The following is a 26912-nucleotide window of genomic DNA, read 5'->3' on the forward strand; positions in this document are numbered from 1 at the left end:
GGAAAACAAGTCCTTACTCCCCTGCATGCGGAGATGAATGCGCTGCTTTGGGCTATGCGAAATTCTCTCCATATGAGGCACGTTTCTATGCATTTCGAGTCGGACTGCCTGCAAATGGTAAAGCTGCTCGAAGAAGAAGACTATTGGCCATCTTTGGCTTCAGAATGGGAAGAATTCTTTCATCTCCGTTCTTTCTTTACGTCCTTCTCTCTATCTTTTATCTCTCGAGTTTGTAATGTTAAAGCGGATCTCCTTGCGAAAGGGGCTCGCGCAAAAGTTTCTGAATTCTCCCATGTAAACATTATGGTTTCTACAGGGTTAGCTCTTCAGCCTAACCCATCAGAACCAGCTTAATAAAACATGGTGTTCGCAGTCAAAAAAAAAAACAAATCCCAAAAACTTATCATTCCAATCAAAAAGGCAAAATGCTATGGAATAGTTTTAGAAGAGCTTGTGATAGAAAAGACACATAACCGCATTTCAGAAGAGTTTCAGCTGAACAGACTTCTTAGTTTTTAACTCCACTTTGCTATTCTATGAATAGTGTATCTGCAACAAAGATAATGACAAAGATAGGATTAAACACTATCCCAGACGATTCAAAAGATTGGAGGAGTTTTTCTCAATCACGATTCGATCTGATCGTGAAATTTCAAGAACAGGAAGATCAGTGTTCTAACTTAAAAACCTAATCAGTGATTAAATTCGACCCAGATCAAGCCTAGATACTCGAATAGAGAAGAAACAGTAAACCACTGACAAAAATCGACTAACCCACTTCAGTGACTTCATATATATATATATATATACGAATAGGAAAATTGTTTGTGATTCGTCTGGGTTTATGGTTTTGATGTGGAGAAAAATCAATTTTGATGAATACTAGAGAAGAAAAAGACAAGTTAAAATAGGGTAAGCACGAGGCGGCGTATTCGGCTCTTAGAGCATCTCCAATGTACATCTCTATATTTTCCTCTAAAATAGAGATTTTTATTATAGAGGTTAAAATGTTCCAATGTATGCCTCTATAATAGAAGAGTTCCTCTATTTTAGAGGAAAATTACTTTTTGCTTCTACATTTAGAGGTGAAAATAGCATATTTCTATATTTTCCCCTATAAATAGAGGAACTCTATTATGGAGACATACATTAGAGCATTTTCACCTTTATAATAAAGTTTCTCTATTTTAGAGAAAAATATAGAGATAGAAATAGGGTTGGATTGAAGATGGTCTCAAACTCACAAAGTTGGAGTTGTCGGAGATTAAAATGGAGAATCCCAGACATGGCTGAAAGTCGTCGGAAAACATGGAGATACAAAAAGTCAGCTTCCTTGTAATCAACCCTTCGCTTCCCTTCTCCATTAATTTGATTTATATTAAATGAGTCAACTCGGTAACCGGAGGCTGCTACAGAGGCTTCACCTTGTTTCTGGGTTTGAGGAATATGATTTGAGGCTACGAGAAAAAGAAAGAAAAGAAAAAGTGAGTGAGAGAGAGATCTAAACTGAAAAATAAAAAACAGTTGTTGTGAGTAAATCGTATAACTTTGGTTACTCTAATAGTTACTCTAGTTAATTTAGTTGGACTTTTTCATGGAGTTTGGTTGGAGAAAATGTCTCAGTAGACATAAGTGACCTATCAATACCATTAAAACAAGATCATTCAATTAACAAAAATTACAGTTTTCTCAAAAATAACCTTAATTTTATAAAGGATTAATAAAATTCATTAATGGTATTTAAGTCTTTTGGTTTTGGGCCTACAAATACACCTAAATATATCTATTAATAATGAGCCTATCAATACTATTAAAACATAAGGCCTTTTTTGAGGTGCCCTTCTGTTTTGAAAATATTTACAGCTCTGTGCCACTGCTTTATTTAAAACATATGCTTTTTAATTATATGGATATATTATCGATAAATCTTTTAATCCAGCTACAATTTAATTTAAAATTTCCATTCCCATCGGACCAAGCTAAGTTTTAGAAAAACCCATAATCGTTCTTCATTCCTTATAAAGTACATTTTTTCTTAGCTCTTGAAACTAAAATTTTGTTGCCTTTATCAACGCTCACTTTTCAACATTGAAACATATCGATGTCACATATTGGATCCTGCATTTTCAACATTTAAACTATACATTATTATACACATCAGTGTTTCAACCATTCATATCTTGCAAACAATGTTGTAGGTACAATCAGTTGTATAAGATTCAACATTTCAATTATACATGTTGCCCTATTCTAAAATATGAATTTCTAACATATATGAACATAATCGTGTAAATATTTTCTTGGAAGATTGCATTTTTAGATGTACAGATTATGAAATAGAGACAAGCCCTTAAACCCCAAATACTTAAAAATATATATTAAAGCCGATAAATCATTAAAAAATTAATTATCTTAATACTCAAATTTTTGAATTTAACGAGATTACTAAGTTGCAATATACTCGGGTATTATTTTTAGTTGCAAATATACATTCAAATTAAGAACCCACAAAATAGAAACAAAATATCCGGAAACAAGAATATTGAAATATAAACAAAAATCGCAGAGTTGTAAAACAAAATATCGAATATACGAAGCATAAATATCTGGCCAATCATTATAGTTGCAAATCTTCTATTCATGATTCAAAATAAATCAATAAATCTAATTTTCCATAACTTAAATAAACTTGATGGTCAAGATATGGATTATGACGGTATATTCTCTAACTGTATTGAATCGGAATATGCTAAAGTCACATATTTATATATATTTCATTTGAAACCTCTAAAGCAAACACGTTATTTTCTAAAAGTTTTTGATATCATGTCTTACAAACAAAAGATTTCATACCTTGATCAGATTAGGCCATGGCAAAAGACGTGGTTGATCCAAGCCAAAGTGGTACACACCTGAAACCATCCAATATCGGGTTTGGTGAGAGTTTGGAAATCATATTAGCAGACAAACATGTAATCAAAATTAATCACCTAACATAGATTAGCATATAGATGTTTTGTGTTTCGTCTGTGTTTGTTTTTGTGAGATCGTGGTTAAACACCTATGTTATTTAATTTATTTTCTTGCAAGGCTGCAAAATTCAAGCTACATTTAACAAGAACTATTTGAATTCTTTGGAGAATGAATGCAAGAAGTATACCTTCGGAGTATTGGGGTCCATTTTAATTTGTCTGGCATAAACTTTCAAGAAGTATGCATTCGATTCTTCGAAGTCATCACAACACTCATCGCAATAACAATATAAGTCATCGGATACAACATGCAAAACAGATCGAAAAAATTAGTTAGATCAAATTATTGTTTGTTCTTCATAAAACGTTTAAACAGAACGAGCTAGCTATGGATCAAGAAGAAAGACAAAGATGTAACCCTACGGATTTGATTAGGTGCTTTTGTCGGGGGAGATCTTCATCTTCATCTCTTAAGCAAAGACGAACCGACTGTTGAGAGTTAAATGTTTATTTTTCTTCTGTCAAATAGTAATCTGAAAAAGGAAAACAAATTATATTTTTGGGTTCACTTAATGAACTTTGAGCCCATATGTTTTAATTAAAAAAGCATAAGGCCCGAACCTAAAACCCATCTCTAACATATAAATAAATACATTATATTTTATGAAAATGAGTTACTGATTTTAAATAATTACATAATTGTATTTCAAAGTATTTTAAAACAAAATCGAGATTTATTAAAAGTAAAACATAAAATATTTACTTATTTTTTAATTCATTTCAGCAAAAAAAAATAAAATTGAGGTAATGAAACACGTTATACGAGCGAGCATATCAAGTGACAAACCTTTGGAGTTTTTGTGAGATTAATGCCAAATCGAAGGAGTTCACCATGATCTTTCTTTGACTGCCTCAGATCTGCTTTGATTTCATCAGGAGTACACATTAAACCCGATTTGAAACGACATGCAAAAGATTGCAAAAACCAAAAAAAAAGTTTGCAAGTAATATTTTGTGTTCACGATATGCAAAAGATAGCAAACAACCTGCTATATTCAAAATCATTATTCTAACAAGGATGAAGAAAATAAAGAAATGATTTACCCTGGAGATCGTCCATGACTCGATAACTCTCTATAATCACCATTAGAGATAATCTGTTTTTTTTTTGTGTTTGCAAACCGATGTCTGAAAGAAGATATTTGTTTTGGTTAATGTTTTGGTTTACATCAAAAGATAACGACTGGTCTTGGGTCGATTTTTACGTATGTGGTTTGATGTGGGCTTTGCTTAATTTTCCTTTTTCAATTAATATGCGGGCCCATTTTAGTTTTGTTTAGGTTTAATGTTCGAAAAACAATTATATAGCAAATATAAATAATCTTAATTACAAAATAAGAATATTATAAACTATTTGTCAAAGAAACATTACAATTATCTTTGAAACAAAACTACAAAAATTTCCCGGTTCATAGTCATTAAAATATTTAATAAGATTCATAGAAAAATATCATACAAAATTTAGATCACGAGTTTGCAACTAATTTTATATAGTAATATATAATAACAGTCTTGATATATAAACTTTGTTAATAAAAATAAGTTTAAATCAATTATTTATCAAATACTAGACAAATTGTACAAACCGAAGTCAATTGGCGTATAAATTGAAAACCGAAAACTGAACAGAAACAACATAAAAAAAACAAAACTGAATCATATTCACAAATATTTTAACGGTTCCTATATCGCTGAAACAGAAAGACCGAAACCGATTTGAACCAAACCGAAAACCGAATGGGTACTCGAATATCTTAAATACAATTTATATACCTTAAAATATTAATTATATTTAGTTTAAAATTACCAAATTCGGGTGGGCGTTCGGGTACCCATTTAGGTTCGGTTCAAGTCTATTCGGGTGTCGGGTTTTCAGGTTCAAAAATTTCAGCCCCATTTGGGTATTTCTAAATTTCAGTTCGGGTTTGGATCTTTGCCGGTTCAGTTCGGGTTCGGATAACCTATTTAAATTATTTTATAAAATTTTAAATTCATTATATACTTTAAATTTCTCAAAATCTATAAACAAAAAAATATATTGCATATAAATTTGAATAGCATATCTCAAAGTACCTAAAATTAACATATAAATTGGTTTGGTTTGAATATTTGGATTGAGAATCAATAGATATTTTAAGTATTGTTGGTGTTTTGAGTATACTTTAGCTATTTTAGATATGTACTTTTGACTATTTGTATATATATATAAATACTTTTGTATAACTTAAAAGTATCTTATATATTTTGATGGTCTTAATATATAGTAAATCTAATAATATTTAATATATATAGGTATATAAATCAATTTCGGATATAATCGGGTACCCGAAATACTTCGGTTCGGATCAGGTTCGGTTTCGGTTCTCTAACTACCATAATTTTGAACTCATTTGGATATTTAAACAATTTCGGTTCGGGTTCGATACTATTTTTTTGGGGGTACGGTTTGGTTTTTCGGATCCGAGTTTTTTTGCCCAGTCCTAATACTGTTTATAATCGAACAAACCAAGCAATGGATTACACTATTAATTTTTATCCAAGATATTTTTTTTTTGTTATTTCCCAATAGAACTGAATCACCCAAAACAATTATTCGAAATATTTGAATTTATTCAAGTTATCCGATACTGTATCCAACAAAATCCAACATGTGATTTTACCCGAATTATTCAAAATTATCCAACAAATGAGAACCGAAAACCGAACTGAACTCAAATTTTATCAGATTCCTAACGTTGTTATCTTAACCAAACCAAAAATTAATATAACCAAACCGAAACAAAACCCAAATTCATAAATAATCAAACAGTTCTTTTATCTCTTGGACCGAATAACGAAGATCACAACTGAATTGGCACAAACTGAAAGTAAAAAAAAATTGAAACTGAACACAAAACCGAACACCCGTGGCTAAAAATATTAGTGAACTAGCGGGTTAGTAAATTTTTCAATAAAAGATAATCCCGCGCTTTCAAAGCGCGGGTCAAAATCTAGTATATATTTAAAAGATAACTTTAAATTTAATATAAGTATAAATATATTATGAACTATATATAAATTAACAAACATGAAAATATCATTTTCTTAAATATATGTATCAATATTCAAAATAGATCATTTGAATATTATACAGATTTTCAATACACACCAAATCATATATCCTACACCATATATCATATACATAGTTGAATATCATTTTCCATGTATAATGTCATTTTATACATAATATTAATATGACAATTACGAGTGTTCAAGAATATTTTAAAAATTATATTAAAAAAAAAATTTAAATCTAAAATAAAAACATAAACTTATAATAGATTATTAATAACGAAAATAAACTAAAATTGTCATATCAATAAGTTTTTTATTATAATTTTTTATATGGATAATATAATAAATTTTTATCAAATTCTGAGGAATCTCTAACTTATGTAATATTAAAAAATATATGAGTAATTTAATCAATTTATTTAAAAAATACTATCATATATTTCGTGTTTTATCGCATCAATTGTATCAGATTGAAGGTTAATAGTGAGTTTTTTGGGTTTTTATCGGATTATTTTTAATTAACGAATTTATCTTTAAATCTGAACCGGATTATATACAATGTATCGGGTCTATAAGTTCAACTATGAATCTAGGTCGGATATGAAAACAAATCTTAAAACTCAAACATTATTATAGAACAACTACCATATTTCGAAAAATTTTCATATTTTGAAAAGAAAAACAAAACAAATGATAAAAACCTAAAAACTCAAGTTCGAAACAAAAATAATGGTAGTTTGTAAATCAGTTTTTGATTAATAAATGAAAGAAAAAAAACAAATTTGCGCTTAAAAAGCGCGGATCAAAATCTAGTTATGTTATTAAAAGTCAATATGTGTCTTACGCTGTAATATTTTCCTTAAAGAATATGCTATGAAATAAGGGGACAATTATATTCTCATTCCGTCGGCAAAGTTTTTTCTCATCCCAAATGGGTCAACCCTTTGGGAATGGCTATTAGTCAAATTCTTTATTAATGTTCCTATATCATCGATACCACATAAGTTCGGCCCATATATATTAATCTCTTTTGTATTTGGCCAAGTTAAGTTTATGGTGTTTCTATATAAAGTGATGGTAGACAAGGATTGTGCTAAATTTATTCTAGATTTAAAAAGAATTAGATTTTGACCCGCACGCTCGTGCGGGTATATTTTTTTAAAAAAATATGATGCTATTTGTTTTTTATGTCACTATTTAGGGTTGGGCAAAAAACTCGAATTCGAAGAATCGAACCGATCCCAATCCAAATAAGTAGTACTAAATCCGAACCAGAACTGATTAAATATCCGAATTATTCAAAATTTTGGTATTTGAAGAATTGAAACCTAATCCGATCCGAACCGAATTATTTTTAATATATATATAAAAACATCCAGAATATATATGATACTTTTAAGTTCGCATAAATGCTTGAAAATATATACAAATAATTAAACGTAAATATCTTAAGTAGTTAAAAAATACTCAAAACTCCAAAAATACTTAAATAATTATTAATTCTCTATCCAAATATTTAAACCAAACCCATTTAAATTGGTTATTCAAATCAGAACCAAATCCTCAAAGATCTGAACTGAACACGAAATCCTAAAAAGACCCGAAAACGAACCCGAACGCCCACTCATAATCACTATTATATATATATCCATATATGTGTTATCATAGGTTACAAAATATGTGTTATCATATAATTAATCGTATTTTATATGTACCATCAAATAAGTTTTCTTATAATTAATAATATTTTATACGTAGAATCATATAAATAATCACATATATTATATTTTAAAATTTAATGTGAAATATGAAAACCATAATTTAAGTTGGTATTTGAAATTGGACTTTGTATTGTATTTTTGTTATATATATTGAAAACATTTTTATAATAGTTATTAGTAAAAATCAAATTTTGAATATATGTATATTTTTGAATGAATTTTTGATATAAATTAATTTTAAATTATTATTTTGATTTGAATATATATATCAAGTAACATAGACCTATTACTTTTTAATATAATGTAATGGACTTTCAATTTTTTTAGTAACATAAGCCCATTATTTTTTTTTCTAACTTACTATTATCCATGTTTTCAAACAGTACTATTTTTTAACTACTATCCATATTGCCAAACAATCCCATTTTGTACTTGAGTTTTAATAAGATAGATACAGTATTTGTTATATCACTCGAAACTGAATTGCACAAAACCTTTTATTTCCAGCCCACAAGAAAATACATCTATCCAAATTCTCATAAATGCCTACGCACAGATTAACTAAAATGTCGTACTCATTAGTATATATATGCTGAGTTAGTAGGACTAGGACTCCGACCACACTAGTAAAGTTGAAATCCATATATCTATCATTATCTATATAAAAGGCATGCACAACTACATTATTTTTTCACGACATAAGGATCAGTATTCACATTATGCTTATTTTGGATCAGAAGTTCCGAGACTAGATTACAAATGCCATTAAACCAAGGCCGTTTACAAATTTAATATTCGCGAAAGTTAAAACGTGCTGGCATATATGTACGTAGGCAACTACGTATGCATACATATGAATTGTCATATAATACGTAGATTTGTATGTATTTGTTAAACAAGTGAGAATGATGGTGAAGTATGGTGCTCTTCGTGTGGCAACCACACTCGTCCCTCTTTCTTTATATTAAATCCAACTCTTTCCATTATTGTATCTCCCTATAAAACTTATTTCTTAATTAGTGCTATCCAATTCAGCAATCCAACTATTTTTATTTATATATGTCAAGAAAAAAAACAACTTTCATATTAGTATCTAATATTAATTTGCTCTTTATGATTTTTCATTTGCAGACGGCTCTAATTGACGGGTCGAAGAATCTATAGTGTGAAAAGCATCTGATTCAAATTTGATCCCCTTCATATATAAGCTAGTTGGATTGTACTGTTTAATAGTTTAATTATTTATTATGTGTCCGTCTATAAGTAGTGGTGCAGTATATATTAAGGGCAAATCCCGCTTATTATTACACTACAAGAAAACAGCGGCATACCGAGGGAAAAAATCGTCGGTATGTCGTCGGAATAACGTTATTCCGACGACATACCGATGAAACATGTCCTCGGAAATAACTCCTCGGAAATTCATTTTTTCTCAGAAATCCCTCGAAAATTTTCGACGGAATTCCGAGGAAATGAATTTCTGAGAAAACTCCGAGGACCACCAGTTCGTCGGACAGGTCCTCGGAATATACCGAGGGAGCACTTCCTCGGAAAATTCCGAGGAAGTTGTCGTCGGAATATCCCGATGGATACACTTCCTCGGAATATTTCTAAAATTAAAAAAAAATTATAAATTTATTTTTTTAAATTGAAATTCGAAAATATAAAATTATAATTGAAATAGAAAACATATTTAAAAATGGTTTTAATAAATATTAATTGAAAAACATATTTAAAAATAGTTTTTATAAATACAAAAATCGAATTTATATACAAAAAACGTTTTATATATTTAAAAATAGTTTTTATAAATACAAAAATAATAAAATAGTGTTTATAAATCAAAAATGTTTTATAAATACAAAATTAGTTTTATAAATATAAATATTTTTATAAATATGAAATCATCTTTCTATAAATACAAAATAGTTTTTATAAATACAAAAAATAATAAAATAGTGTTTATAAATCAAAAAAATGTTTTATAAATACAAAATTAGTTTTATAAATATAAATATTTTTATAAATATGAAATCATCTTTTTATAAATACAAAATAGTTTTTATAAATATAAAAAATAATAAAATAATGTTTATAAATCAAAAAAGTGTTTTATAAATACAAAATTAGTTTTATAAATATAAATATTTTTATAGATATGAAATCATCTTTTTATAAATACAAAATAGTTTTTATAAATACAAAAAATAATAAAATAGTGTTTATAAATCAAAAAAGTGTTTTATAAATACAAAATTAGTTTTATAAATATAAATATTTTTATAAATATGAAATCATCTTTTATAAATCCAAAAATCGAATTTATATACAAAAAACGTTTTGTATATTTAAAAATAGTTTTTATAAATACAAAAAATAATAAAATAGTGTTTATAAATCAAAAAAATGTTTTAATAAATATAAATATTTTTATAAATATGAAATCATCTTTTATAAATCCAAAAATCGAATTTATATACAAAAAACATTTTGTAAAATTCAAAATCGATTTTGTAAATACAAAAATAATAAAATTTTTATGAAAAGTTCTAAATCAATTCAACACAACAAATTATCCAACCAAATCAGAATTCTAAACCTATTACACAACCAAATCACAATCCTAACCAATCACCCTAACAAAAATCTAACAAAAAACTTCTAAAATCATCAAATCTACTTAAAAACCTAACAAATAGAACCTAAGAGAGTGGGATAGGGTCCTTACATGATTTGTGTAGGAATAGAGAGGATTCGCCGGAGAGATCGTCGCGAGAGAAGGGGGAAATCGCCGGAAGAAGAGAGAGATCACCGGAGGAGGAAGAGAGAAATGGGGAAGAAGAAGCGTCTCATGTCTATAAAACCTAGGGTCCGACGGAAACTATCCGTCGGAATTTCCTCGGTATTTTCAATTTCAATTTTCGCGAAATATTTGGCGGCTTGTTTGCCCGGTTAAATATTCCGAGGAAATTCCGACGGCCACTTAAATATCCATCGGAATTTCCTCGGAATATTCCGAGGAAATTCCGAGGAACACATGTTTGGGGTTTCAAAACATCAAAATTTTTTGTCCTATATCATTTCTTATACAAATGCAATGCATACCATTGAGGAATCTTTGTATAGATGATCATAAACCATGAAATAACAAAATTTCAAAACGAATTGTATGTATTCCCTTTACCGTTCATTAAAGTGTATAGGTGTTTCTCTTATGTTGTGGGGATTTCGTTCATACAATCGGAAAAGTGTTTATTATAGGGTAAGAAACAAATTTTTGACTTCATAATCAGTCTAAGACACTTAATAAGGGTTATATAAGTGTTATTCAAACCGCAAAACGTTGTTTTCGGTTTAAAAACCCTACTTCTTCGGAAAAGCCTCAGAATATTCCGAGGAAATTCCGAGGAACACATGTTTTGGATTTCAAAACATCAATTTTTTTGCCCTATATAATTTCTTATACAAATGCAATGCATACCATTGAGGAATCTTTGTATAGATGATCATAAACCATGAAATAACAAAATTTCAAAACGAATTTTAAGTATTCTCTTTACCTTTTATTAAAGTGTATAAGTGTTTCTCTTATGTTGTGGGGATTTCGTTCATACAATCGGAAAAGTGTTTATTATAGGGTAAGAAACAAATTTTTGACTTCATAATCAGTCTAAGACACTTAATAAGGGTTATATAAGTGTTATTCAAACCGCAAAACGTTGTTTTCGGTTTAAAAACCCTACTTCCTCGGAAAAGCCTCAGAATATTCCGAGAAAATTCCGAGGAAAAACAAGTGTTCCTCGGAATTTCCTCGGAATATTCTGAGGAAATTCTGAGGAACACATGTTTGAGGTTTCAAAACATCAAATTTTTTTGCCCTATATCATTTCTTATACAAATGCAATGCATACCATTGAGGAATCTTTGTATAAATGATCATAAACCATGAAATAACAAAATTTCAAAACGAATTGTAAGTATTCCCTTTACCGTTCATTAAAGTGTATAAGTGTTTCTCTTATGTTGTGGGGATTTCGTTCATACAATCGGAAAAGTGTTTATTATTGGGTAAGAAACAAATTTTTGACTTCATAATCAGTCTAAGACACTTAATAAAGGTTATATAAGTGTTATTCAAACCGCAAAACGTTGTTTTCGGTTTATAAACCCTACTTCCTCGGAAATGTCTCAGACTATTCCGAGGAAATTCCGAGGAAATACCTAAATCCTATTATCCCTCGGAATTTCCTCGGAATTTTTAAAATCCCCCAAGGGCTCTGTAGCGGCTATAATATATCCTCGGATATTCGTCGGTGTTTTCCGAGGAATATTATTTCCTCGGTATTTCATCGGTATATTTCGAAGAAATGCCGAGGAAACCCAAATTTTGGTTTTCCTCGGAATTTCCTCGGAAATTCGTCGGAATATTCCGAGAATCTCATTTTCCGTCAGAATGTCCATCAGAATTATGCTGTTTTCTTGTAGTGTTAATCCATTTGACCAATTCCTAATGGATCCCTCTTTTATTAAATGTATATAGAACAGAAGATATAGATATGATGATGATTATCAAACAGTCGTATCAAAATATATGTATGTATTATTCATTATCACATTTGGTCAAACACTGAAAAAATCCAGTGAGTAACAAAAACTGTATGTGCGATTGAATAGGTTCATTCCTTGTCGAGAACAAAAGTACGTTCAGTTAACAGAAAGTAAAGAATGAGAGAGTTGTTTTTTATTTTCACTTTATAGGAAAAACGCTTTCACAGTTTCGTGTAGTCAAAAAAGGGAGAAAAACGAAAATGAATCAGCCGACAACTAATCCATATTTTAAATAAAAATTTTCTTAGTGGGGCTTATTGAACCGAGAATTTGAAAGAATTTTATTTTTTCTTGAAATCCCCCCTTATTGAATCAAGGACTTATAGAAAGTCTACTAAATCCCCTCTTATTGGATTAGTTATTCATACAAATCCCGTAAAATTCCCCCTTATTGAAAAATGAGAATTTCATCAATGGATTTTATCAAAAGTTATTTGGGATGGTTTGAGAAGTAATTCATAGTGAAAATCCAGTTGTGACAAATACCACCTTATGAGATGGTTTTTGATAAAACAGAACAGTTCTTCCATTTTTTCGTTTAGACTTTTAATGGCGATAAAAAATTGGAGAAAGTAATGGAACCAGTTGGAATTGCTGGTATGGCGATTAAAAAGCTGCTGGAATTTTGAGTCGGCTCCTCCTAGTGTTATCTGCTTTGTGCCGATCGGAAATAGAAGCTTTCACCTGGAAGAAGTAGAATGTGATCGGAGAAGAATCCGACGAGTTCAAAGGGTTGGATTGATAAGACCATAAAGATGAAGTCAAAATAGGAGAATTGGGTTCGTCACTTCGGAAACTGTATTAATATTTTAATTATAGACCTCTTCATTAATAGTTTCCGGTGAATACTTTGATCTCGGATTCTCGATGAATCAAGTGGTTCATGTCTGTTAAAAGTCTAATTGGATTTTGTATTCATAAAAGTTACAACCAGAAAAGAAAAATGAGGGCACATCTCACTCTGATGCGTTGTGTACGCATCCATGTAACACCCAAGTCTAAACTTTGTTTAGAAGTTTCATTGAACAGTGTCGATAATATGCAATGTCTTCATGTTGAGTTTTTTTGGTAGTCATCAATTGTAGGCTCCGCACAGCTGTTAATCCACTGTTTGCAAACATATATGTAAATTAACGAACCATATGTAGATATACAGTTGGAGTATTATCTCACTTTTTCCTTCACATTTCACTTCATTGCCTCACTAACCTTCTGTTTTGCTTTAAGGTTAGATTCTTTATTGGTTACTGGTCATATTATATAATTCAGGGTTGTGCTATTTCTCTTGCTCATGGTTGATTGACTACAAATTACATAAGAGAGCTTCAGTTATTGAGGAAGACAATAGAGACTTCAAAGAAACATAACAGAGGTTTTGAGAACGGGAAAAACAAGAGGGGGGAAGAAACTAAAGCTCCTGGGGAAGACATCGCTTCTTTAAAGGCGAAGATCAAGAAACTAGAATTTCAAAGTGAAAGGAAATGCTAAGAACTGAAAAGTGCACACGCTGAAACAAAGGCTCTGAGAAACAAGCTGGCTGGTTTCTTATGGAGATTGATAGGCTGCTTGAGGATAATCAAAATCTCAGGAATCAGTCGGAGTCTATTGATCATAGCACAGAGGAAACGAAGAGTATGTAAATAAAGTAGAGAGTGACTCTCGAGTCTATTGATCATATCACAGTTGGAGTCTATTGGGCATGTTTATGTTATTGAGCACGGAGGACCATTGTGAAACCATAAAAAAAAACTATAGAAGTAGAGAGTGACGCTCGATTTCACTGGGTTCTCCCTGTGTACTGTTACAATAAATCAGTATCAACACAAGACGACAGTTTGGAAAGTTTATGTTGTTTTGTTATTTTATTTTTAAATTCTACCGAAATCACCTATTTAAATTCCCACCAAAATCTCCAAAACCCCACCAAAATCTTTAAATCCCATCTAAATTCTAGCAGATCTAAAATCCCAAAAAACTTTTGAAAACCTCAATCCAATAAGCCCCCCTTAGAGAAAATTTAGGAATATAAAAACAAGGGTAAAAAACAATGAATAAAATAATTTCATGTACAAGGAAAAATGAATCAGCCGACAACTAATCCATACAGTTTCATGTAGTCAAAAAAGCCTTACACGGGAAAATTTAGGAATATAAGAACAATGAATAAAATAATTTTAGCATTAATTTAAAGCATCTTTAACGCTAGGTTTTTGACATACGTTTTAAAAATAAAATAAAGTAAATAATAAAAAGGTACGAAAGAGAAAGGAGAACGGTTCTAAAACAACCACCGTAAGAGCATCCACAATGGTGGCACTCATTGCGGAGTCCATAGGATTATTAAAGTAATAAATTTTTTTTTTTTTTGAATAGTTAAGGACTCTTGTTAAAAATGTGTGTACAATGGTGATCCTTAAGTTAGAATCCTTAGGAAAAAAAATATTTATTTTAATGAAATATAAATAAACAAAAAATACATTAATTTAACATAAAATACATTAATTAATACATTAATTAATCCATAACTTAACATAAAAATACAATAAATTTACATTAAAACAATAATTAAACATAAAATACATTAATTAAACATAAAAACAAAAATTTTACATAAATATAGAATAATTGTTAATCTTCATCACCAAATTTATTCCAAATATTTTGGATTAAATCATTCTTCAATCTTTCATGCGTTTGCCTATCACGAAGATCATTCAGAGTGGGAAAGATATTGTTCAGATTTGTTGGCATCTCGGTTTCCACCTCTGAACATCTGGAGGCGTCTCCTTCTTCAAATTCAGATATATCAATACGAGAGTATCCATCCCGTTCATCTTCGACTATCATATTGTGGAGTATGATACATGCTCTCATAATCTTCCCTATCTTTTCTTTGTTCAATGTTTTAACCGGATTTCTATCAATTGCAAATCGAGATTGCAAAACTCCAAAAGCCCGCTCCACATCTTTTTGGGTTGCTTCTTGAACTTTAGCAAATAACTCATGTTGAGGAGTTTGTGGGAGTGTGATAGATTGGATAAATGTCGACCATTTTGGATATATACCGTCTGTGAGGTAGTACGCCAACTTATACGTGTGTCTGTTGACCATGTACTTTACCCTCGGAGCTCGACCTTGTAAAATGTCATCAAAAACAGGAGATCGATCGAGAACATTAATATCGTTTAAGGTACCTGGAGGACCAAAAAAGGCGTGCCATATCCAAAGATCTTGAGAAGCTACCGCCTCTAAGACAATTGTCGGTTTTCCCGATCCACGTGCATATTGTCCTTTCCAAGCGGTTGGGCAGTTTTTCCACTCCCAATGCATACAATCAATGCTCCCGACCATCCCAGGAAACCCTCGTTTCTCTCCAATATCTAATAGCCGTTGGAGATCCTCCGGTGTGGGTCGTCGTAGATACTCATTTCCGAATAATTGTATAATTCCGTCTGTGAAATTATGTAAACACGAAAGTGCAGTGGTCTCAGCAAGTCGGAGATATTCATCAACGGTGTCAGCCGCATTACCATAAGCAAGCAGTCGAATAGCAGCAGTACATTTTTGTAGTGCCGTAAGACTCCATCTCCCGGTTGCATCTCTTCTTTGCTGGAAGAATGGAAAGTACTCTTCTAGGCCATGAACAAGACGCAAGAATAAATTCTTATTCATGCGAAAACGGCGTCTGAATATTGCAGTCGAGAATGTCGGATCTTCGCTGAAATAGTCATTCCATAACTGGTCTTGTCCTCCTTCGCGGTGTCGTTCAACATACTGACGTGTCCTTTGTGGTATGGTTTGGGTCTCCACTATGTCGTTGTATATTTCTTCCACGTATTCATCACAAATTTCGTCCAATCTTGCATCGACTTCATCGGATGAAGATGATGACATTTCTAGAAAATAATTATCTTAAACAAATAAGATTGGATAGACATTTTTATTATAGTTTTAACCAAAATATTATTTTAAACAAAAGGGCAATGTTACATAATCAAATTCCATTAAATTTCAACATTGGTTTCATTGGTTTACTCCACATTAAAGTTCATTATTGGTTTGGTTTGACTCGTAATCAAATTTGTGCTACAGGCTAATAATAATTTCAAGTAAGACTACAACCCAAGACTCATAATCGTGATCGTAATCAACTGAATTTCTAACTATTATATGTTCACATCCATTTAAAACGTGTAGACTCATTATCGTGATACCATTTAAAACGTATCAATCATAGTCATTTGAAACTCTATATGGTTCAAATGTGCACTAGAAGGAATTTCTAAATATTATTAGATGGTATTAGTCCGAACAAGCAAATACTAGAAGGGATCAGACATTCATTCAAATATAGAGGATACACGTTTTTTTCCAAGTTTGAAAACAAATAGAGTAGATTACCTAAACTTCAGTGCAGTGGTAGATAAGAACAGCTCCGAGGAAAACAAAGAGAGTTGATTAATACAAACTCTCAGAGACAACTACAACACTACTACTTATACTAAAGGAAACAGAGTCATCCGTGACTCCTACAACACCCGTGGCTCCTGCAACACCCGTGACTCCTTCCCACAAGAGCTACAGACCAAATGCACCCGTGACTCCTTCCCACATGCGTCAACCTGTCAAAACAGAGTGATAAGAGTTAGTAAGCATTTTTAAAAATATCAATTTCGACCAAATAACAGAGTGATCAAGTACACAAAATAGTTATAATACCTAAAAAGCAAGATTAATAAAATATCATAACATTTCTGACATTAGTTTGATCTTAAGACTGATTTCCATTTCAGAGAGAGGTTCTGTTTTTGCGAGTAAACGATCAAGAAGCTTCTGTTTTGACAGTTTTTGTTTAATTTCTAAAACCCCCTGTAGCTGCGACAACTCCTCCTCCCTGCCACTCTTCTTCTTCTTACCAGCTTTCGCAGCCTTTACCCCTGGTGGTCTAACCTCTGGATCGACAAACTGCTCTTCTTCTGTATCCACCTCCACAGCTTGTTTGCGCTTCTCCTTTGCCGGATATAAGGAGCACCATTTCTGGTCGTGCCTCAGCTCCCTCCAGCTGTGATCCATGGCGAACTTGTAGCCGAACGTTTTGAAGAAAATGTCTAACGCCGTTTTCATCACATCATCATCGTTTTGCCTACTTCTCTGCTCCCTCAGAGCCGCATCATAGGAGCCAGCAAACTTGGCAACGTCGCCGTTTATCCTTGCCCACCTCTGCTTACAAGACATTAGTTCTCTCCGTATTGTCCCAGCGAGGAGGGGACTGGCGTTGTAGTACTCAACTATACGGAACCAGAAAGCACCGGTTTTCTGCTCGTTGCTCACCACAGGGTCCTTACTGGTGTTTAGCCAAGCACCAATAAGGATTTTATCCTCTGCTAGAGTCCATTTCCTCCTCTCAGGGTTAGAATTCACACCAGACTTAGCACCAACGTCGGTACCAGACAGCACAGGAGACGCAACAGGAACCTCGCTACCAGACGCATCAGGACCTTGACTACCGAACCAAAAAGGTTCTGGTGAATCAAGGTCAACTGTATTTTGACTAAGGAGAAAGCTAGTAAAACTTTGTGAGTTATTAGGCATGGTTTCAATTGCTTCTCTGTGACACTCTACTAGTGACACAGAGGGCTTATTAATAAGCCTTCTATCACTTAACTAATTAAAAGCAATCACACCACAGCAGTTGAGTTTCATTAACTATTCTACTAAGTAAAGTACAATGGTAGCTACTAGCAACTTAAGTTTTTTGACTATTCTACACCAATAAAAGCACATCAAATCAAACCAGCTCATAGGGTGGAAAGCAATTGAGTTTCATTAACTCTTTGACTAAGTAAACCCGCAACCGTAGCTAGCAACTTAAGTTTTGTAGCTATTTTTCCTTCCGGTTTCTAAAACACCACTAATAGTTTTCAATAGTTAAAACACCAGAAAGTTAAAAAATTACCTCGTTAAAGAAACATAGCTGGTACACCCCACTCCTTTGAATCCTTCTCAATTTTTCCTGAAAAAGAAGAACAAACAATCAACTTTCTCAAACTATAAAATTTGATAACTAAAAGAGATGAAACAATTAAAGAAACTAACCTAGCACATTTATAAGTAACACCAACCCTACTAAAACTATGGTAAAGACCATTAGCTTAGCTCCTGATTTCTTCTTTGTAAGCTCGCCTATTCTCTTCTCAAGGATGAGCAGCTTCTGCTCACGCTCATTGGCTTCACCCTTAAGCTCACTAAGCTCCGTCTGAATGTCCCTCATCTCCTCCTCGACGGCCACGTCCCACCATTTCCAGACGTGGCAGTCTCCATCATCAGCATTGGGGCACGTAATGTACCGTCGGTATGGATCTTTAGGAGTTTGGGAATAACCGTGAACAGGCTCCGACCCACAGTAGCATGTCCTGGGGATTCCATCATCACCCTCTTGTGATGGTTCGTTGTGAATGGCCTCTGCATTCCACTGACTTATCTCAGCTTCAGCCGCGTACATCTCTGCTTCGGCTTGAAGGAGGGAGTTTAAGTCTTGAGAGTTTGATGATGAAGATGGCTGGCTGTAACTGTATTGTCCCATTATCGTAAACCTGAAAAGAAATTGAAAACAGACAGAGTTAAAGCAAATTGACGAGAAGGAAGCAAACTGGCTAGAAGGAACGAAAACAACATCAACAAAGTGAATTCGAACACATATAAGATAACAATATCACTAAAAAGGTTTCAATTGAAAACAGTTAAGAAACGGCAAATCGCTTGAAACTACAACCTGTTTCAATACGTATAGACACAAAGAGGATATCCGAGACCGATACAATCCATAAACAAGAAATAACGATTTATCCCCAAAATTTTTCCAAATCCTAATTTCTCAATTTAACTAAATTCGGTCGAAACCACACCACCAAACCCTTAATAGAGAACAGAGAACATGAAGAGTGATCTTAATCAAGAAATCTAGGAGTTAAAGCTTCGATTTACCTTAGCTGGAGCCGAGGGAGCGAGATCGAGAGAGATCGCCTGTAAATCGCCTTTCTCTCCTTAACTTTTTTTTTTTTCGGTTTCGATGGAAAATGATTTTTTTTTTTGACCCCACCCAAACGCATAGCCCACGCACCCACTCAGAAGAAGCCACGTGTCTAAGGATTCGATCCGTCTAAACCCTCGCGACGGCGCAGTCCTTCCTCCATTAAGCATAAATATTATTTTTTTAATACCCTAATCCTACGGATTTTGTCTAAGGATTGATCAAAATCCACGGTTGTGGGTGCTCTTAGAGATAGTTTCGAAACATACATACATATACATATGTGTCAGTTGGTTATTGGTTTTACTTTTTACAAGAAAATAAAAAGTAAATAAAATATTATAATATTAATTTTTTTTTTCTTTTGGTAACTCTTATTGGTTCCTAACGTTAAAGATGCTCTTAGTTTTTATTTACTAAGAGATAAGAAAATCTGAAAATTTTATAAATTTCTTCATTTTATATTACTTGCAAATGAATTAACTATCAATCAAATTAATTTTCAGTTGATTTTAGAAAATAAATTAAATTAATCATTTTCTAAATTTGAATATAGTGTTTTGAGTCAATATGTGATAAATACAGTTGCCAAAAGATACCTTATGCGGTTCTGTGCTAAACTGGTAGTATAAAGAAGTCAAGAAAAAACTATATAATTAAAAGTTTAAGAAACTTAATTGTAGGCAACAGGCTTTGTAGACCACTAGGTCATTCAGTGCCGGACCAACCTTTTATATTGCCCCAATCAAAATTTAAAACTATGCCCTCGTACATGTTTTATCAAGATCACAAAACAGTATAAAAAATAACTTAAATTTTCATTAAAAAATCAAATTTCATAATATGTTTATAAAAAACATTGATATAAAAACAATTATTGCTGATATATAGATTTTCTTTTATTTTTTCCTGCAAAATCATCCATTAAACTCTTATAGTCAAGTTTTTCGACCATAGCAGTCTCAATTGATAACATAGCCAACTCACTCAACCTAAAATATAAATTTACTAATATATTTAAAAAGTTTGACAAATCTTATAATAACTAAATATGCCCAATAGATAATATTTTAACAGAATAATCTACAGATTTTTTTTATGTATATACTACATACTAATAAAATTTTTTTTAAAAACATACCCCACTAATTTGGATGCCCTAATCCTTGGTTTGGGTGGCTTCCCCTCAAGGCCGGCCCTGGTCATTGTTTGAGAAATTGAGAAATTTCAGTTTTACTTTATTTTGTATCTTTTTCTTCTGAAGAAGGCATATATATGCATGGCTTTATATCATGAAGACGACAGAACAGCTTCATATTGTAGGTATGTAACTGCCCCTTTCGGTCTTACTCAGATTGTTTATTTACTTTGGCCGTAACCCACCCAAAAAACAAATGTGTGTGGTTTCACATTTATTTCCTTCTTTCCCGTTTTATTTCAATTATTTATAAGTGTTATGTTTTTTGGTAGAAAAGTATAATGTTCCTTTTAAAAAATAAGTTTCAAATGAAATCGATTTTTCGGGTATATTGATACCAAGTATCGATCGGTATGCTTTAACTTTACCGATCGCGCGTACGCGGAAATCCACTTTAATTCTCTTTCTAAACTTGATTTGTTCGTTTCAAACATGTAATCATAGTGTAAAGACGATTAAAACTTTGCTATTTTCAATATTCTAAGCTTTTCGAAAAAGATAGAATGCTAAGGTGTTTACTTGTTCCGCTACAATTCATCATTTTACGCTAGTTTTAACGATCAAAGTCTATGCATATAAAGTTATAAACGGTGAGAATAAACATAAAAGTAGTAAAAGTTAAAGTTAAAGTATCGTTATAAATTTATTTAAACACACACATTTTTGAAAACCCCATTTTCTATTTGAATTCTTACACAATTTTCGTCGGTGTAAAAGTTGGTCTAGCCGTGACAAATGAACTTAGTTTGGTAGTTAGATAAAACTTTGTTTCTTTTGTTAAATGACAAGTAAAATCAAGTTTAGAAAATTGTTGATTAAGGAAAACAAATTCACGAGTAAAGTAAACAGGCAGGTGTTAATTAGTCACATTGTATCCAGTCGTAAATTTACTTCCTTACTGGTGATATTGCTCCTCCACATAAATGTAGTAGTCAAACTTTATGTTTTGGTAAATAAAACTCATTAAAAAAATTATTAGTAATTAATGACAGCAAATTCGTTAATAAGATGAAACAGTTGGCGTTTGATATTCAGTCCACGTTTGATCGAATCTAGTTAAATGTATTTCCATTAGTGGTGATGATGGTCCACTTAATCGTCGACTCTACTCCAGCACATAACTTCTTTAAAAAATAAAAAAAATTAAAGTTTTACACAAAACCTCTCCATAAATATAACTCATCTAGGCGTGTGTCCTCCACACTTCATCAAACATTCTCTATCTTCTCATTTCAACCTACAAAAGAAAATAAAAACCAAATCAAAAGATTTAACTATGGAGTCCCATAACGTGAACAACAGCTTGAACATAGACATGGAGAAAGATCAAGAAAAGGCTTTCGATTACTCCAAACGAGCTCAATGGCTACGAGCTGCCGTGCTTGGTGCCAACGACGGTCTTGTCACGACGGCTTCGCTTATGATGGGTGTCGGTGCGATTAAGCCAGACGTCAAAACCATGGTTCTAACCGGTTTCGCGGGTTTAGTTGCCGGAGCTTGTAGCATGGCGATCGGAGAGTTTGTCTCGGTTTACTCTCAGTACGACATAGAGGTGGCTCAGATGAAGAGAGATAACGGAGGAGTGATAGACAAAGAGAAGCTTCCGAGCCCTATAAAAGCGGCTACTGCGTCTGCGTTAGCGTTTTCTATAGGAGCGATTGTGCCTTTATTGGCGGCTGCGTTTGTGAAAACGTATAAAGTGAGGATTGGAGTGATTGTGGCGGCGGTGACGTTGGCTTTGGTTATGTTTGGGTGGTTAGGAGCGGTTTTGGGGAAAGCACCGGTGGTTAAGTCGTCGGCTAGGGTTCTGATTGGAGGATGGTTAGCTATGGCGGTTACGTATGGCTTGACCAAACTGGTTGGATCACATGGTATGTCATAGTTTGTGTGTGTTTTACATACGTGACCCAACACTTCTTCGTGTTTCATGCAACACAATTTAAGCGGTTACGTTTTTTTTTTTTTGCTTTGTCGTATAAGAAACTTTGGAATATATATCTCATATGAGAAGAAACTTTGGAATGTATGGATTCGTGACTTGGTTTTTAGATTTATGTAAACAAATGTGTGATATAAACCTGTCAAATGGCGTGTGATAAATCAATACTATTAAATTAGGAACATGTCCTATTGATAATAGTTGAGTCCAACTTAAAATATAACTGCATTTAAAATTAATATTACATGTTTAAATATTAAAACTACCTTAATCTACATATTACGAAATGGTTATTAAACTAACTTCCCCTTTAATTCATATATTCTCTTGACCATCACTCTTATCAATACTAACTAATTAAAATCCATGGTTACATTCCAGGTTTGTATATTTGATGAACATACCAAAGTATCACTCGGTTGAATCTGTAATCATTTCTAGGTTCTGTAACTAATTAAAAAAATAGTTAATTGTCTCAAAATCACTCTCCAATTAACCTATATAGAATATTCAAAATTTTAAAAGTCACGTCTAACGTATTCTAAAACAAGATTTAGAATTCACGGTTACATAATATATTTGAGCGGGTGGAAGAATATGACCATAAGATTAATATATGTGTGTGTGTTCAGAATTCAGATGCTCACTTGATTCGGTGTAATGTTGAGGCCTGAAAAACTGGACAACAAAACCATAATTGTAATATTTATAACACTTTTGAAAAATACGATATTTTTCAAATGAAATACTTCTACATAAAAAAAAAAGTTTATTGCCAAAGTGTACTATTTTGTACTTGATAAATTTCTCTATATATTACTATTTCAAGTGTTCATTAATATCTTAAAATTATCAAAAAATAACTTTTAAATCTAAAATAAAAAATATAATCTTATAATAGGTTATTAATATTTCATATCAATTAATTAATTTTTATATATTACCATTTTCTCTTTTTTGAATGACATCATAACAATTTCATCAAAATCTACGGAATCACAAATTTATTCAATTTTATGTAATTTACCGAAGGCCATATTAACCCATATATATATACCCATATATATATATATATTTAACAGAATCACTCGAGTATATGGGTCAGATCTAAAGAGTATGAGACTTTGATTTTTGGGTTGATTCCGAATTGGATTTTTTGAGTACGAATATTTTTGACGAATTATGTTAGGTAACTACTAAGAAAATATAATATGTTGCAAACTTTAAGAATAAAGTTTAAAAATAATTTCTGAAATGCATATGGCACAAGTGTACTGTTATCCAATTATTGACATATTTAATATAATTACTAAAAATTATATTAATATGTAAAACAAAATATACCCGCCCTTTTAAGGACAGGTCAGAATCTAGTTTTACGTTGAGACTTAAACACTTGCAGCTCTAGTTATCAACACACGAAAAAATTTCCGTAATACTTTCTTCCATCCCGTTTGGTTTTATTCAAAAAATTTGGTTAAGCGTAAGTTTATGGATCAAAGCAGAAATAATATTAATTTATATACACTAAGATGCAAGCGGAATCATACACGAGTAAAATTTTGAATCTATCCCTATACATTATCTAAGAAGTGATTTGTTTATGTTTCATCATGATATTCATTTTCACAAAATAAAGATAACATGATTTCGAAAAAGATGACATGACATTATACTAATTGTGACATGAACAATTTTATTTATATAAATTCATGTTTTTGGTAAGTTTTCTAAAATATGGTAATAATTTATATAGCATTATTAACATTAATAAAATTAAAATAATATTATATTATAAATATAATAGTATATGCACACCTAAAAATATAAAAAATTCATAAATATTTTAGAAGGAAATTTTGTTATATGTCGTCATCCCATTTATTCTCACAAAAAATGACATAACTTCTAAAAAAATATGACATGGCTTAATGTGATAGACAATTTCATCGATGTAAATTTATATATTTTTTAAGTTTTCTAAAATATGATTATAATGAATATATCATTATTAGCCAAGTCAAAAATATTAATAATGAGATATGTTTACAATTTTAACCAATATCAATTAAATGGAGTAAAAATAATTTAATTTTCTATCAATTTATTCACGTTTAGTCGTGATAAAATATGTAAGTTGAAAGATTGACTGTTGATTTACTAGATTCATTACTAGATGGTTTCTATCAGTTTAATGTATCGTAAAACAAATAAAAATCATATTTACTACATTGAGATATCAAAATAAATACAGCCATTGAATTTAATATAATTGTTATGTTTTTTAGAAAATACAAATTAAACTTTTATTGAATTCAACTAAATATCAATAAATTTATACTGAAATAGTTAAAATTACAAATAATTATTTATAGCTTTAATTTTTAAACCAGTAAAATTAAAGTCTAAAAATTAATTATATTTAATATTTATTAAACAAAATTATCATTTTGAAAATTGTTATAAATGTGCAATGCTCAGGAATCCTCCTAGTTAGACTTACATATAAAAATGTGTAACGAAGTTTATCAAAACTACCTAACTAATCCTCCTAATAACCGTTAAATGGTTGTTAAAACTCGTTAGGAATTAATCATTTATAATATCAACTTGAGTCTAATGAAATGTATCCATATTACGTTCTTGCTTATGAAAATAAGTGGTTTGTGTATTTATTTTTTCAATTTCAAACTCTTAATCAATACTAGAAACACAAATGAATTCCGTTACAAGGAGCAACACCACATGTTCGTAACGTAAGAGTTTGATCGTCTTCGACCACAAAAAAAAGCTTGCATGACAAATCAATGATCTCCGACACTTTTCCTAAAAGAGAACACTACTTTTTGGAATTGCTGTCGTGTTTTGTATTATTCCAATTTGTAAAGCTAATTTTCATGCTCTGTTTTGGCACGAGATTGCGTGTAAACCCACACATCCTCGTTAAAAAGAACATGTGGCATTATTTTCTGAAAAGTAATGGATACATAGAGAACATAATAGGTAAGCAAATCTTTTAAATTTTATATGTTCATAGAGAACATAAGTTATGTTATGTTCTCACTGTCTTATATGATGTTCAAAATACTAGGTAATCAAATCTTTTAAAGTTTACGTTTCATTGTGCACATTAAATGTCATAACATTAATCAAACCATGACAAGAAACCATTCAGCCACAAGTACACAACCAATATCAGTTATTAAGTTATGTTTCATTCTCACTTCTCCAATCAAACAAACTCGCAAGGTCATTTTGATTCAACGATTCCTTGTTAGGTTGTGTACAAGTTCCGGCATCTACTTCTGATGCTTCACCACAAACTTATCCATGAACTCGGAGCTTTTTTATCTTCAGCATAGTGAAATAGTTCACATCTTCGTTCTCCACAAGTCCTTCAGATGCACGTAAAGAAATCACATGGCTCCTCGGTTAGATTCTCTTCTCCATACTCAGACCCAACAACACTGGTCTCGCAACAATGTCTTTAGCCTTCAAACCAATGATGTTGACAAGATAATCCATCGTGTACATAATCTTCTCATCAGAAACCGTCGTGCAGTTTGGAAATTCCATAACTTCTGCAACAAAATCTTCTTTAGACCAACCAAAACGTTGGAACAGATTCAACTACCATTCCATGGTTGACTCACTCGTCCAATAAAAAACCACCATAGCATGAACAAAACCAGCATTCTTCAGGTCAAAACCGTAGCTACAGACCCAGTTCAAGACCTCGTTGAATTTTTTTTATCGGGAGAGAAGAAAGTGTGGAGAGAAGATTGAAGCAGCCACTTGATGCTCTTGTCTGGAACTCCAAAGTCCCTACAAACATATAGTTTGTGAGATAATGTCCGCGCAATCTCCAAAGAGAAACATCTGCATCCGTGTTAAGTAATTTATGATGCTTATCTGTTTTCACCAGTTGATAACGCAGCTCGAGTATTTCGAGACTATATATTTGACGATCGATGCCACTGAGTCTCTCAAGTCTGTAAAAGGAGCTGTGTTGGAGAAAGTTTTAGAGAGCATTATAGAGACAGTGAAGAACTACCGGGAGGGCATCAATGGAAACCAACACGTGGGAGCGAAGATGCAATTTTAAATGACAAACAATCATATGTATCTCCAGATGATCTCCTCGTTAGCCTATCTTGATATTTTACAATCTTCAAAGCTACCAATTCAGCTAAATTGGTTCTCTTATTTATTATTTTACAGGTGCTTTAGGCTCTTACGCAGCAATATTCAAATGAAATGCTTCAATTTGAGTTAGAGAAACCCGTTTGAATAGTGCGTGTTTCGTTGAGACCAGCCCGTTAGATTCAAT

General features: G+C 31.8%; 2 protein-coding genes and 1 pseudogene across 2 annotated transcripts; 1 reads left to right on the forward strand and 2 right to left on the reverse strand.

Moving 5' to 3' along the window:
* Window positions 1–11964: 11964 nt before the first annotated feature.
* Window positions 11965–19935, reverse strand: LOC103872909 (putative nuclease HARBI1). Its single transcript, XM_033273215.1, has 2 exons — window positions 19400–19935; window positions 11965–19008 (listed from the first exon to the last, which is right to left on the reverse strand). The coding sequence occupies exon 2, from the start codon at window positions 16307–16309 to the stop codon at window positions 15044–15046; it is 1266 nt and encodes a 421-aa protein (XP_033129106.1). The 5' UTR covers window positions 16310–19008; window positions 19400–19935; the 3' UTR covers window positions 11965–15043.
* A 1383-nt stretch (window positions 19936–21318) lies between these two features.
* On the forward strand, window positions 21319–25703 carry LOC103872910 (vacuolar iron transporter homolog 1). Its single transcript, XM_033273217.1, has one exon. The coding sequence runs from the start codon at window positions 21920–21922 to the stop codon at window positions 22523–22525; it is 606 nt and encodes a 201-aa protein (XP_033129108.1). The 5' UTR covers window positions 21319–21919; the 3' UTR covers window positions 22526–25703.
* Window positions 22738–26472, reverse strand: LOC103872965 (annotated as a pseudogene).
* Window positions 26473–26912: the final 440 nt, after the last annotated feature.

The sequence above is a fragment of the Brassica rapa genome, chromosome A06 (genome assembly GCF_000309985.2).
Source record: "Brassica rapa cultivar Chiifu-401-42 chromosome A06, CAAS_Brap_v3.01, whole genome shotgun sequence".
Lineage (NCBI taxonomy): Eukaryota > Viridiplantae > Streptophyta > Magnoliopsida > Brassicales > Brassicaceae > Brassica > Brassica rapa.

Excerpts from the sequence above, each read along its gene's own strand:
- LOC103872909 (XM_033273215.1), bottom strand. The coding sequence starts at position 16,309 with ATGTCATCATCTTCATCCGATGAAGTCGATGCAAGATTGGACGAAATT.
- LOC103872910 (XM_033273217.1), top strand. The coding sequence starts at position 21,920 with ATGGAGTCCCATAACGTGAACAACAGCTTGAACATAGACATGGAGAAA.